This window comes from Clarias gariepinus, chromosome 22 (genome assembly GCF_024256425.1).
Source record: "Clarias gariepinus isolate MV-2021 ecotype Netherlands chromosome 22, CGAR_prim_01v2, whole genome shotgun sequence".
NCBI classification, from domain to species: domain Eukaryota; kingdom Metazoa; phylum Chordata; class Actinopteri; order Siluriformes; family Clariidae; genus Clarias; species Clarias gariepinus.
The window spans coordinates 10,279,539-10,293,155 of record NC_071121.1 but is presented as its reverse complement, the minus strand read 5'-3'; the positions used below and the strand labels follow the sequence as shown (position 1 = coordinate 10,293,155).

At 45.7% G+C, this 13,617-nt stretch overlaps 1 protein-coding gene across 5 annotated transcripts in view; it reads left to right on the top strand.

Annotated features, from left to right (window-relative positions):
- The window catches only part of samd11 (sterile alpha motif domain containing 11), a 58,115-nt gene extending 45,343 nt beyond the window's left edge, over positions 1-12,772 (top strand). For 3 of the 5 annotated variants that reach the window (XM_053482958.1, XM_053482957.1, XM_053482960.1), the window contains exons 7-13: positions 577-721; positions 6,878-6,993; positions 7,158-7,236; positions 7,741-8,411; positions 9,220-9,347; positions 9,795-9,905; positions 10,953-12,772. In XM_053482958.1, coding sequence (XP_053338933.1) covers positions 577-721; positions 6,878-6,993; positions 7,158-7,236; positions 7,741-8,411; positions 9,220-9,347; positions 9,795-9,905; positions 10,953-11,192 — 1,490 coding nt within the window. In that variant the 3' untranslated portion in view covers positions 11,193-12,772. The remainder of the gene's footprint in view (positions 1-576; positions 722-6,877; positions 6,994-7,157; positions 7,237-7,740; positions 8,412-9,219; positions 9,348-9,794; positions 9,906-10,952) is intronic. The other 2 variants (XM_053482959.1, XR_008356119.1) reach the window with 2 other exon arrangements.
- The last annotated feature ends 845 nt before the right edge of the window (positions 12,773-13,617 follow it).

Genomic DNA, 13,617 nt, shown 5'->3' with positions numbered 1-13,617 from the left:
CCCATGGGGAAGTGCAATAAACAGATCAATACAGCGGCCCTGCACACATTAATATCTGTCGCGCCACCCCCGACCTGATCGCTCAGCCCCACACGCCGGCCTCGGAAATGGCCGCCAGCTCCCACGGGAACTGTCTAATTAAAAAAGGGCCGGAGGAGAGAGAAAGAAGGAGGGAGAGAGGGAGGTGCACAGGATGGATTTTCTATTTAACACCCTTTCATTAGATTGTGCGCTTCCTGTTGTGACCCTGTTAGTTTGGTAATGATGGGAGATGGGCTTGGCCAGTCTGCTATAAGAGAGACAGACAGGGAGAGAGAGAGGCAGAGAGAGAGACTGTTACTACAGAATACAGTACTCAAAGAAAAAGATCAACTTTAGATGGTAAACCAAAAATGAGGTCATTTGTGCGTCATGTGTGTCCTGTTCATTTCTCTCTGGACTACAAATGAGGTGCCATTAAGACACTAGTAGGACAGAATGTTCTGCACCAAGTGGTCTTGGATATTCTGATTTTAAGCACTGATCATAAATCATTATGTAGGAATGTTCTAAGCATTATGTTATGGGTCTCCTCAGATCTGCTTCGTGTGCGTCAGGAGGCTCTGAACGCTGTAAGGAACCCAGGAGCCATGGAGGCTCACCTCCCCTCTGCAGGCAGCTCCTCCAGCCAGAGGAGAAAACAAGGTCTGCCCCAGCACAGGGATGCCCACTTCAGTGAGCGGTATGTATAGCAAAAAAATGTATTTAGATATATTAGCAACTTATTATCATTAAACACTCTAAAAACGACCAAGTTATACAAAAACAAGGATATTTATCCAAACCATAGGATTGATTGGGTGGATGGAGGGTGTTTGGGTTAGAAGGGGTGTGATGCAGTTGGGGGTTGGGCGGGGGGAGGGGGGTGGTCTGCGGCCGCTGGAGGCTGGGGTAAGATTTTTTTTTGTTGTTGTTTATTTGTTGGTGAGTAGGCCAAGACTTTCCTCTTTACTTCTCAGACCAATTTCACGATCTCTCAAGGACCAGTGGGATTCAAACCACACGTATGGAGGTGTTTTCACAAATCAACATTGTGGGCTTGAGCAGATTTGAACAGCCCGTGTGAATAAATTGACCCTGTGCAGAGGGAACACATCTCAGGCATACTTTAAAACCACTGAAACAGAGGGGGGGACGTCCTACGTTTTTAAAATAACATGAATATTTCACGTTAATAATGAACCCAACATCCAACTCTGATAAATACTGCATGCTGATTTTGAGTGGGTGACCGCTTGTTGTAAAAAAGGAAAAAAAAAAAAAGGAAAATAGGAAGGAAACTGTACTGTATGTTAAAATCAGGGAAAAAGAGAAGAAGAGGAAGGAAGGCCGATGGTACTGAAGCAGAGGCAGCGATATAAAGGAAAATCTCTTTAATGGGATCCGATTGCCAGTGGGCATTACTTCTTTGCATCCTTGTCCGATTTGATCTTGTCAGGAGGTATTTATGGGGCTTCGGGCTTCGCCGGTCGTCCAGGCGCCGCACACCTCCCCGCGCTCCCCTTCTTCCCATTCCCCCCTCCCCGCAAGGCCCTGGCGCTCGCCTCCGCCTCCAAAGAAAGCCCAAGCAGCGGGAGTGGGCGGGTAATTGCTTGTCGATTATTTATGTGGCACGGGAAGCCGGAGGATCGATAATGGGCTGGTGAGACGAGGCGTGAGAGATGGAGGGAGGGAGGAAGGGGGGTAGCGTAGGCGTTGCATTCTGTTCCGTGCCCTGACGGGAGCACAGCATGCAGCTCGGGCCAGCCAGTCGCCCTTACTCCGCTCACCTGCCATAATTAGCCACACAGGACTACTGATGTTAACTAGCCCTGCATGCTTTCCTGGTCAGGGGTGAGGGGTGTTGTTTTTTTGTTCCTTCTTTCTTTCTTTCTTTTTTTTGACTTCCTCTTTTGTTTTTCTAGATTTAACCCTTGCTTTACCAATAATAGTGAATACTCTATGGCCCCACATCATCTGTGGCTTTGGAGTGCTTCCAGTCAGGACAGAGGGGGTCACATGCTTTTGCCATTGACTAAGAATGACATTGTGAAAAGGACAGGCATGTCCAATTCCAGCCTCCCATATAAAGCATCGACTGGGAGCCAGGCCGGCTGAAAGGGTGAGCCGAAAGCCATTGCTCAAGCTCACCTTTCCATCGACTGTCCATAATTGATTATCCAATGCCCATTAGTGGCTATTGTTAAAAACAAATCATTACAGCGATCGATAACTCTTCAGCCCCAGCCAACCATTTGTCTGATTGCATTTAGGGAATTTGCAAGGCAAATCCTAATGCATTTGGCATGTGGAGCGGCAGTAGGAACAGACAGTGGTCTGGGGGTGGGAGGTGGTGGTGGGGAACGGGAGTGAGAGCACGAGTGAGAGCCTCATGCATTTTAATGAGCTTCCTGTGCAAATGTGTTCCTGTGGAGGGAAGGCGAGGCGAGGCAAGGCAGGAGCGGCACGGAGAGCGGCTAATCCCCTGCGCTCCGCTCATTAATGGCCGTCCTGTCAGCTCCGCTCCACTCCTCTCTCATCTCTCTCTGGTCTGGCCAGTTAAGACACACACACATAAGCACACGCACACACACACACACACACACATACACACACACAGGGCGGAATGCTGCCGCCACACTGACAGGTCGTCACACATGAGGGAACTGCCTGAGGTTTGGAGCAGAGGAGAGGGAGAGAGAGTTGGTGAGAAGTATGACATGGTTTGCTATTTAGGACAAATATATAAAACTGATATAAGCATGGCTCATTAAGAGTTTCCCTCTGGTGAGAGAAAGAGACTAAGCCTAAATGAAGGGAGTATGTGAGCATCATGGGAAACAAATACTGAATTTCTCTGCGTACATGTGCGTGTACTGGAGGTGTGAAGGAGTTAAGTCTCAGCAAAACAGAAAAACACCTCTCCTGCTAGCCCACCCCTTTCTTATCGCCCCCCTCGGAACCCAAAATGAAACGGGGAAAGCCTGCCTCCTTCTAAATTGCTTCCTATAAAAAGAGAAGCACGTCTGCCGGGTACGTCTCCTCATGATTACAGCTAATTACGATCGAGCGGACGCCTCGCGGCCCCAGTCATGCAGCTTTAATTGACCGTTATTCATCTGCGGGCCGCGCGGGGCGGCACGAAGCTTGGCGGGCCCCGGCCAGCGACGCTCGGCCTAATTGTGCGGCCTGAGGGATTAGACCAGGTGATTACACACTTCACAGTGTAATTACATAAGCACGGCTGGGCTGCCCGCCCGGCTCCAGGCTCCAAGGTCATGCGCTGCCTTCCCCGAGATTAATTGGCGCTGCCACCGAAGCGCAAGGCACCGGCGGAAAGCGATTATACGATTAGCATTAACATTTCAACAGCGGCCCCGATCGATCGAAGACACCCCCCTCCTCTCTCTCTTTTCTCTCTCCCTCTCCCTCTCCCTCCTCTTTCCTCCCCCACTGCTTGTTTCAACCTCTTCCTGCTTCACTCTCTTTTCTTTCCTGTTCTATCTTTTTTTTTTTTTTTTGTATTGTAAGTTTTTTTTTGTTGTTGTTTCCAGGGATAATGACATGCAAGGGCTATTTAGTTTGGGCATGATGGGAGCCCATGTAGAGCAAGACAAAAGCTGACTCTCTTTTCTTGCTTTCTTGATTTCACGTTGTTTCTTTCCCCTCGTTGTGTATGGATGTTGGATGTTGGTGTGTTTGTTTTGTGCTGCACTGCTCCGGTTCCCTTCCCCTGCAGCAAGAACTGCTCACAACAACAAAGCAACGACGCTGCACTCTCGCCTGTGTGTTGACTTCATGCAGTGTGCAAGTGTTCCTGAGGATACGTGCAGGGTTTACATACTGCATATATTCATATATAATTTGAACCGATCAGAATTATTGGCACACTAAGCAAAAAATGGTTAGGAAAAATTGCATGTGATCCCACACCGATTATATGACAACATTCTAAAAACACACATAGATACAGTACCAGTCAAAAGTTTGGATGCACCTTCTTATTCAATGTTTTTTTTTGTTTTGTTTTTTCTAAAACAGTCCTAAGCCATCCAAAATAGGGCGTAATCTCCGGTAAACAGTTAATATTGAGATGTGTCTGCTACTTATGCTCTGTAAAGCCTTCATAACGGCTCTAATCCGAGGTGGTGTTTGGTAATTGGTGATTTTAAATCTAAATAAAGTTTTCCTCTTGTATGGGGTAAGTTTTGGTCCTGCTTTCCTGGAAAGGTCTTCATGAGAGTCAGTTTCATCGTGATGCTCGATGGGTTTTGCAAATCCACATGACAATACTGTTCTTGCAAAAACACACACTATGTATCATGCTAGAGAAATGAGTTGATTTTTTTAGCATGTTGGCCGTAGCTGACCTTTATGTCTTAAAATAACAACTGACTGTTGTTTTTGTAGTCGTTGTAACTTAATTACCTAATTCCATAGTTTTGAAATCTGTAGAGGGTGGTGTTGTTGTCGCCTTGCACTTCTGTGTGCATGGAGTTTGCATGTTCTAACCGTGCTTGGTGGGTTTCCTCCGGGTACTCCGGTTTCCTCCCACAGTCCAAAGATATGCAGGTTAGGCTTATTGGCGTTCTCAAATTGCCCGTAGTGTTTGAATGAGAGTGTGAGTGTGTGTATGTGTGTGTGTGTGCCTGTGATGGATTGGCACCCTGTCCAGGGTGTACCCTGCCTCGTGCCCTAAGACTCCCGGGATAGGCTCCAGATCCCCGCGACCCTGAGTACAGGATAAAGCGGTACAGAAGATGAGTGAGTGAGTGAAATGTGCGGACTGGTATTGTATACTGTATACAGCACAACATATATTTTAATGATCAATCCGCACACATGCAACCCTTTGTACATCCCTAGAAATTCTTTTGACTGAAATCTAAGAATATTCACATTTATATTTTGCTTTTATAAGGTTTCACCTTTAGAACATGATCATTTACAACATGTACATGACCATCCATGACTTTTTGTTTCACTAGGGTATAAATCTAATTTGACCCAGAGGTCAAATCTCTTTAGTCATTCAGCAATATGAAGAAGATTAGACATTGTGAAAAAACTGTGTTGATGTTCATACTGTAAATGGGGCGATGGACAAACCGCCTTGCATTTCACTTTGCATTTTGGGGTCTCCAAGCCTTCAGACTGTCCATTCAACTATTTGGAAGTTCAGACAAGAACATTTCTTTCTGTCGTCTAACCACATATATCACAACAACATGGTTACATTTGCTGCTGGCTTTATACAATCCCTCTATATCTCCGTCTTCCTTGCACTTTCCTCTCCTTGTTGCTTTGCCCGTTCCATCGCCACTGCTCGATAACGGTGTATGCAGTATTGAATAAGAGCCGTCCGTATTCTCTGGACATACAAAAGGAGAAAAACATAATTGAGGGCCTTTTTGAAAATGGAAGGGGGGGGGGGGGGACCGCGCCACACACCACCATTTATTGGCTGAATGCAGCCAATAAAAGACAGCAGGAGGAGGTTTGTGCGTGCGTGTGTGTGTGTGTGTATGCGTGTGTGGGTGCTCAAGGGTAGAAGAGGAAGGTCTGTGTTAATTAGGAGGTGCTTCAGCCTGTAGCCCAGGCGAGGCAGAGGGGCTGCCCCAGCTGTCAGAGTATGACATGCTCTTATTGTGTATTCAGCCCTCATTACCAGTGTGGCGGGGCCGAGGAGCGAGCTAGGGAGTGAGGAGGGGGAGGAAAGGGAAAGGCCCAGGGTACAAACAGTGCCGCTGGCCGTAGCGTGACAGGACTGATGAGGGGCTATCGCTGCACACATGCACTGGAGCGAGGGATGAAAATAGGCAAAGAGGAAGTACGCAGCATTTACACAAAACATACTGTAAAACACACACACAGTGTATCACGCTAGAGTTAATGGTTTAGCATATTGTTACATTTTTCTATTCATGCTAGGTGTCGGAAACTTAAAATATCCCAGCTGTCACGCCATTAAATGTTAACGTAAATGCGTGTTAATCGAATAATTATATAAAGAAATGTATTTATCAGGATTGTCTTGTAACATATGTTGCTAGTTTGCTCGATACCAGCATGTGTGTACCCCGAAGGTCGCAGCCTTAGTGGTGGCTTTTCCAATCCGATTGGATTTTATGCATATACGGTCACAAGGCAGTTTTACAGAAATCCGAATACAGAGTTAGATCAATAATGAATAACCCAGATGCAGAAGTAAAAGCAACCAGATTTAAAAGGGAACAAATCGTCTTCTAGGTGACACAATTATGAGTCATTACTCGTCAATAGCTCATGTACCTGTTCCAGTGTTTTAATGCCCGGGTCCGCTAATGAAACTTATGAAATGAATGAGAGATGAGATGACAAATGAAGCTATGAAAAACCAGCTCCTTTTTGTCTCTGCTGTTACAGCTTTGCCTTTATCCATTAGCTCTGAAGCGGAGAGCTCTACCATTCAGCACGATTTCCAAACAGCCTTAGAATGGTTTCTGGCTGGGGCGGTCAATTAGGATCCTCCTCTGCTGCTCTCCAGGGCACACAGGGATGCATTTGCGTTCACGCTAACAGCGTACCGTGGCCATGTGTGTCCCACACCATTTTTGAATGCCGTACTTAAGGTCGGTCTACTTACCTGTTAATGCTAGGTGTCCATGGGGCCTTAGTTCCAGCAGAGGGGATGGTTTCATTTCGGGGATCACTTGCAGGGTCAGTGTTTTTGTTGTAATTACATCCCACCTCAAAGGGAGTAAAGGGCTCTAAAAATTTCAAACTGCTCCTTTAATAGACTGGCATCCTAATAAGTAAGGACTGGAAAGGAAGAAGTCTTTCAGGTTTACTCATTCAGTTTGTTTTTGTGTTCACACAGAGATTTATCCCATCCTCCGCCACTACTGTCCCCGCAAAACGCCCCTCACATCGCACTGGGCCCTCATCTGCGGCCACCGTTCCTCGGCATGCCCTCCGCTCTGTGCCAAGCACCAGGTGAGGATCAGCTCCACATTTTGTTTTGGCTGTTTGGGAATTTTCACGTTTGGGATCCTGCACATGTGTACATGTTGGGAATTCTGGAAATACCTGGAAATATTACATTTCCGTTGGATTTATGTTATGTCTATATGATTTTTTTCTCTGTTTACTCTCTACAGCATACGGTTTCCTGCAGCCTGCTCAAGCTGAGATGTTTGCACGTCAACAGGAGATGCTGCGCAAACAGAACCTCGCTAGGTATTGAATTATTACTGGCGTGTGTAGTAACCTTCTAGCGGCATCGCATCATGTCAACTAATGCTCCATTCCACACAATGGTTGCACCATGACAATTACAATAACGCAACTATACAGGAATAAAATGTCAATATAGTCACAATATCCAATATTTTCCTAAAGTACACAATGTCTTCTTCTTGATTATTATTGATCATTATCAATAAAAATTCACACAAACACAACACCTTGCTTAAGCATCATGGGAAGTGATTGTGGGTATTTACCAGCATTAGAGAGAAAATATGTGATGAAGGTCATGTGACAGGTATTAAAATTACCATATCCATTTAAAAATAAGTATTTTTTACATAAATGATATCAATTAATAAATATTTAAAAATCCTTTAGATTTGTTTAAAAAAAACGTATGTTTATGAACATATTGGCCAAATCAGCGTTTACCAGCTAAAAAATTTTTATCGCATGACAATTTTTCGGTACTAACGAAGGACCTTATTGCAGATTGGAGATGTCTGCGGAGCTGCTGAGACAGAAGGAGATAGAGAACGTTCAGCGGCAGCGCCTGTTAGCCGAGCCGCTCGCTCTCCATCCGGGTCTGCCTGCAGAGCACCCGGCCCTACGTAGCCTTCACGACATGCCTGACGACGTCACCCGCCGCAATGCCATGCTGCTTTTGCGCCACAACAACACACCTCTGCTCTCACTTAGCCACCAGGGGGCGATGGTGAGCAGTGCCTTCAAGGAGTCCATCAGCCGCAGGAACTTAAAGAAAGGTGGCACGGCGCAAGGGGATGACCCGTCGCAGTCCAAGGGGCCTGGGGGAGACACGGACGGACATGATGAAGACATGAAAGACTCGGAAAGCGACGACGAAGCGAGTGAGGAGCGGCCAGAGGGACAGGCTAAAGCAGATGGGCACAGCTTGAGCTCAGAAGCTTGCCAAAGCAAGGACACGGCCAAGCCAAGTGAGGCACTCGGGGAAGGCTCGGACAGGCTCAGTGTCCCCTGCAGCTCGACAGCGCCAGAATCACCCAGCCATCATCTCTTCGCACCAGGACTAAGCAAGAGCGAAGCCAAGTATCTCCCACCAGGAGCACTGCCCCCTTTTCCCATACTGCCAGGACAGACACTGCCCTTCGGCTTCCCCTACGCCAACCCTTATTTCCATGCCGGTGAGTTTTGATCATTTTATACAAATGTCTAATCTTATCCAATGGAAAGTGTTGTCTAGACATAACAATTTCAAGATCCTAGTCCAAAGTAACCAAGATAAGAAATCACAGATTGCAGATATCGGATTGCAGGTTTCTGCCTCAAACTCATTGCCTCACAATACAAACACACATACAAATGCACAGTGTGTCTGGGGTCTGAGCTCATACACCCACTCCGCTCTTTTTATGAGCCATAAAGTTTCAGATCCAGAACCCAACTAAAATCCCAGAAGGAGAGAGAGAGAAAGAGAGAGAGAGAGTGGGGAACTCAATTGAATGCTAAACTATTCATTCAGGAGACAACCACCTAGCTTAGCAGACTTTATTTCAGACCCTATAAAGTCTCACACAGACATTTTATGAATGAATCAGCATATTTTTTGTTCTGTAGCCTAAATATTTATTTATAAGACCTGTCACTCGGAGTCGGGACTATGAAATACGACATATTCCGTAATCCCATCAGCTAGAGGTTTATCGCCATTCATGGAGGTGCTATTTCTCTCCCTCTCCCCGAGAGCAGTTCCAGCCATCTGAAATACATTACCTACATGCTCACCCTGCAGTGCAGGGACCTCCCATAGGAAGAGGCCCCATTTCTGACCCTTACTGAACTCTGAAATAGATGGGGTCATTAATCGAGCCATGTGCGTGTTATGTGTGTGTGTGTGTGTGTGAGAGAGTGTGTGTAGGGTGGGGAGGGGCTTCTTCACGGGGTTTCTTTTTCTAATGATTTATGCTTCCTCTCGGCTCGGCGGGCTGCCAGGCGCCATGGGAGGTCTGTTTGTGGACGGGGAGGAGGCGGCGGCGGCGGCAGAGGACATCAGCAAGTGGAGTGTGGAAGAGGTGTGCAGCTTCATCAGCAGCCTGGCAGGCTGTGGAGAGTACGCCCAGGTGAGGACAAGAGCAGGAGCAGAGCGCCACACACTTCCTCTCCCCGGCCCTCTCAACCAGGGGGGATGCCGGAAACAGAGAGAGAGTAGACAGGGGAGAGGGGGGGGGAGACTCGGGCTGCAAATTTATAGAGTGGCCAGAATTCGTGGTGACGAATTTTACAATAGCGCTATTAGATATTAGTGATGGCTAGCCGCTTTAAAGTTGGCTGTTTGAGCACTGGCCAAGGGCCGCTCCGCACTGCTCTTATCTTTGTCTCGCTCACAGCTCTGTCCGTCACACTCACGTCACACCCCACAAACACCTGCATGCTCAACGCATCATCCATCCTCATTTTCATTTAAAGAAGTTCACCACATCTTTGTGAATGCTTCCGTGCATGCCGAGTGAAGATTAAACGATTGCGAGCGTGTGACTGTGAGACTGAGGTCACGTGTCTTTCGTCAGGTGTTTCGGGAGCAGGCTATTGACGGAGAGACGCTGGCCCTGTTGACCGAAGAGCACCTGCTCAACCACATGGGGCTGAAACTCGGTCCGGCTCTCAAGATCCGCTCTCAGGTATCGGGGACGATCGGAAATCATTGTGTCTTTGTTGTTGAACTGTAAATGAATGCAAATAAACTTTTTTTTCCTCAATAATAAAAGGAGCAGAGCTAGTATGCCATAGTAAGCAGATGCTTGCGTCTTTAAATCCTAGAAGTCACAGTGTGCTTTAATCCATTTAAATTGAACCCTTGAGACTTTTTCAGTGCTACTTCAAATGTATTTTTAACACCCAGATTTGCAACATACAAAATGTTACGCGTATATGGAAACGGTTTATATACATAATAAAATAATTTTATAAAGTATGTAAAGGAAGCAATAAAACACCCCAAGGCATGCTGTTATAGGAAAATAATCAGCTACAGGATCATTTAAAAGGTTTTTTCTCTCTCTCTCTTTCACACCACTGAAATTAGGGAATGATTATACAGCGATGCTTCATTTATTAATGAACATTATACTTTTTATTTGTTTTTTAGTTACACTTTGGTACGTACTGTATATTGCATTCGGTAGACGCCCTTATCCAGAGCCACTTTTTATTTCATTCTAAATCTGAGCATGGACTTGCACAAGGGCCCAATAACGACAACTAGGTGGTGCTGGGGTTTGAACCTGGAACCTTCCTATCTGTAGTCCAACGCCTTAACCACTGAGACCTTCAGCCTTTGTTTTTTCTCTTTTTTGAAAACACACGTATACACAATTATTCATAATGTTACCAAGAAGGCAAAATTGCCCCTTTTTAAAGAATCTAGTTACACAACACTGACATCCAAGACTTCTTCCACAACCGTAAAACAAATGTCGCAATAAAAAAAGATTCCCTCTGTTAATGAGTATATATTTTTTTCTTCTTTGTTAAGTAACATAAGAAATGTTACTTTGTTAAATGAAACATAAGAAAAATATGTCTGAGACATACATTAAGTGATTAAGTTAATGTAATTGAAGCAGCAGTGAGAAAAAGCTACTGAAGGTTAAATGATACTGTATACACCCAAGGTCCTCTTGTTTCGCGAGTCGTAACGTTAGCGTGTATGTGACTGTTATCCTCAGGTGGCCCGACGCACTGGCAGAATATTCTACATGACCAGCTTCCCGGTGGCCCTCCCACTAGCACCATCTGCTCTGCGCCCACCGGACCGAGACCCCCTGCCTGCAGAGACCCGGCCACCATCGGCCCGTAGCACCGCCTCTCCGTTCAGCGCCCCTCCAGCCTGCCGTGCCTCCCCCAAGCAGGAAAACGGAAACCCCCCTACGGGGGCGGCTTATGACTCCAATAAAGCTCTCTCATAGAGAATACGATTCAAAACGCCGCCTGCTTCCCTGTACGGCTGGAGCAGCTCTAAAGGAAGGAGACGGACACAGAGAGGGGTCTGGGGAGGGGGGTAGGGGGGGGGACAAGAGGAAGCGGATGTCTTTGAACTATTCTCCTCTTCCTTTCACATCCCCACCCTTAAAAATTCGGGGAGTAAAAACAAAAAAACAAAACAAAAAAAAAAAGAGCAAACTTTAGGACCTTTGCGCTGAGGCACTTATAATGTGGCAAGAATTGTACAGATATAGAGCCTGAAACATTGCAAGTCTAAACAGCTCCACCCAGTGCAGTGGCTGCGAATAAACCAAATCCAAAGATGAGCAAATGGGACCTGTGGACGAGACAGGAAGCAACAGTGTGTGTGTCTTGTGTACTGTATGTGCGAGGTGAACGCGATGAGACCGCAGCGCTTCAACGCCATACGTGTGCGAGCGAGAGAGCCCCAGCCTTCTTTCACGGCACTCACGGCTGTGACGAACACTTGCAGTACCCCGAGCCTTTCAAAGCAGAGAAATCCAACATAAAAGGACATTTATTTTCTTGCTTTTGTCTTTCTTAATCCAGCTTCCAGCCAGTTCAAATCCCTAGTTCTGAGAAACAGAATCATCTTGACAGGATTAAAACACACACACACACACACACACACACATAAATGCAGCGAGGAACTCATTTGCTCTTCATCAGTGCAACTATGCATTCCACAGTCCAATACCAAAGATGAATGGACGTGGAATTTCAGCTGATAGCTTGTTATTGTACAGTTTCTCGAAGTTTACCTGTGACAGATAGAAAAGGTACATAGCTGCTCCCGGGCTCTGTGCAGGGCGTTAAGAGAACGCAGAGCACTTAACACTCTCACGACCAAAAGCCATGATCCGAAGGAGCAGCCAAGAAAAAAGACTTTCCGGGTCCTTCGCTCCGTGCTGGTCTGCTGGTCGGGGGGGTTTCTGATCTCCGGATCTGCAGGCGTAGACGGCGAATCATACAGACGTCACGTGGGAGAATGTTATGTTGAATTGTACAATAAAAATTGCTTTAGAGGAGAATATAGTGAAGGTAACATAAGTGGTACTTTTTTTTGTTAAGTATTGTTGCACGAATTACATTTTTTTATTATTATTGAACAAAATGTGACACTTTTGTTCACTTTTTTTATTTGCTATGTATTCTTGCTGAAATACTGAGTCCCGATTTCAAATGCTACTTAAGCATAAAAATACAAGGAAAAAAAATATTTATAGGTTTTTTTTTTTTTTTGTTGTAGGTGGATTGACAAAAAACAAACCGAAAAAAAAAAAAAAACAGCGTCTAAATAAATCATCATCTAAACGGATCCCAAAGAATAACTTTTTTCCTTTGTCTTTGTTGCAGGGAAATGAAAGGCACAAAGCTCTTTATGCAAATGTTTTAAAAATTGTTTTTTTTTCCTCTCTCTCTCTCTCCCTTTTTTTAAATGTAAGCAATGAATTAAAATCACGTCTAGATTTTCCGTCTTTGTTTTGCCTTTATCCTATTTTTCTATTCACCAATGGGTGGAATAAATCCTATGGAAAACTTCCAGATGCTTTCCCCTGTATGTCTACTGAGTAATGTGTTTATTTCCAACCTCCTCCGCTGCAGTCGGGTTAGGGAGTGGCGCCCGGCTGGACGGTAAATCCCCCAGTTGGGGAGAAAATGGGGTGTGTGCGTGTGTGTGTATATGTGTGAAGGGGGGTTTCAGGTCAACAGCAGCTGTCAGAGCATGGAGTACAGTCCTAGGCCAAGGCCTCCGAGACCTCTCCGTCCCACCTCGTTTACAAAACAACTGACCCTCAGGGACTCCCAGCCTTAAAAACTGTCCCGACTGCACGCTGTGACTGTCAGCACCAGGTGCCGTGTGTGATGCCTGGGCTTAGCCTGAGAGCTGTGTAAAGCTGAGTGTCACACATACACATAGAGACACACACACACACACACACACATGCTGCATGGCAAATTTTCAGGGAAAACAAAGCAAAATTTTCGCTAATGCTGTCCAGCTGAGGCTCCGTCTCGGTGTCCCGATTTCAACTTTGTCAGTGCTTCCGAATAGCACCTTAATCTAATAGATCTCCTTAAACTGGGGGCTGACAGTATGGAAGCAGACGCAAGATCTTAGTCCAGAGTTATATAGCCAACACCTATGCAGTAGCCAAGAAACTGGAATAATATGGAAAATACAGTAGTAGCATTCATTTGTTAATTTTTCATCAACTCCCTGCTTCTTCATCACCAGTCCTGCCAGGATCATAGACTAGAAAAGCAATGCAAAGATCAAGAGCAGAAAGTCTAGTCTAGATTTACGGGATCAGATTACCGTCGACTATACGGCTATTTTAGAAACGCTGAAATGCTCCTTTAAAAGGATGAAATTCTTTCACGTTT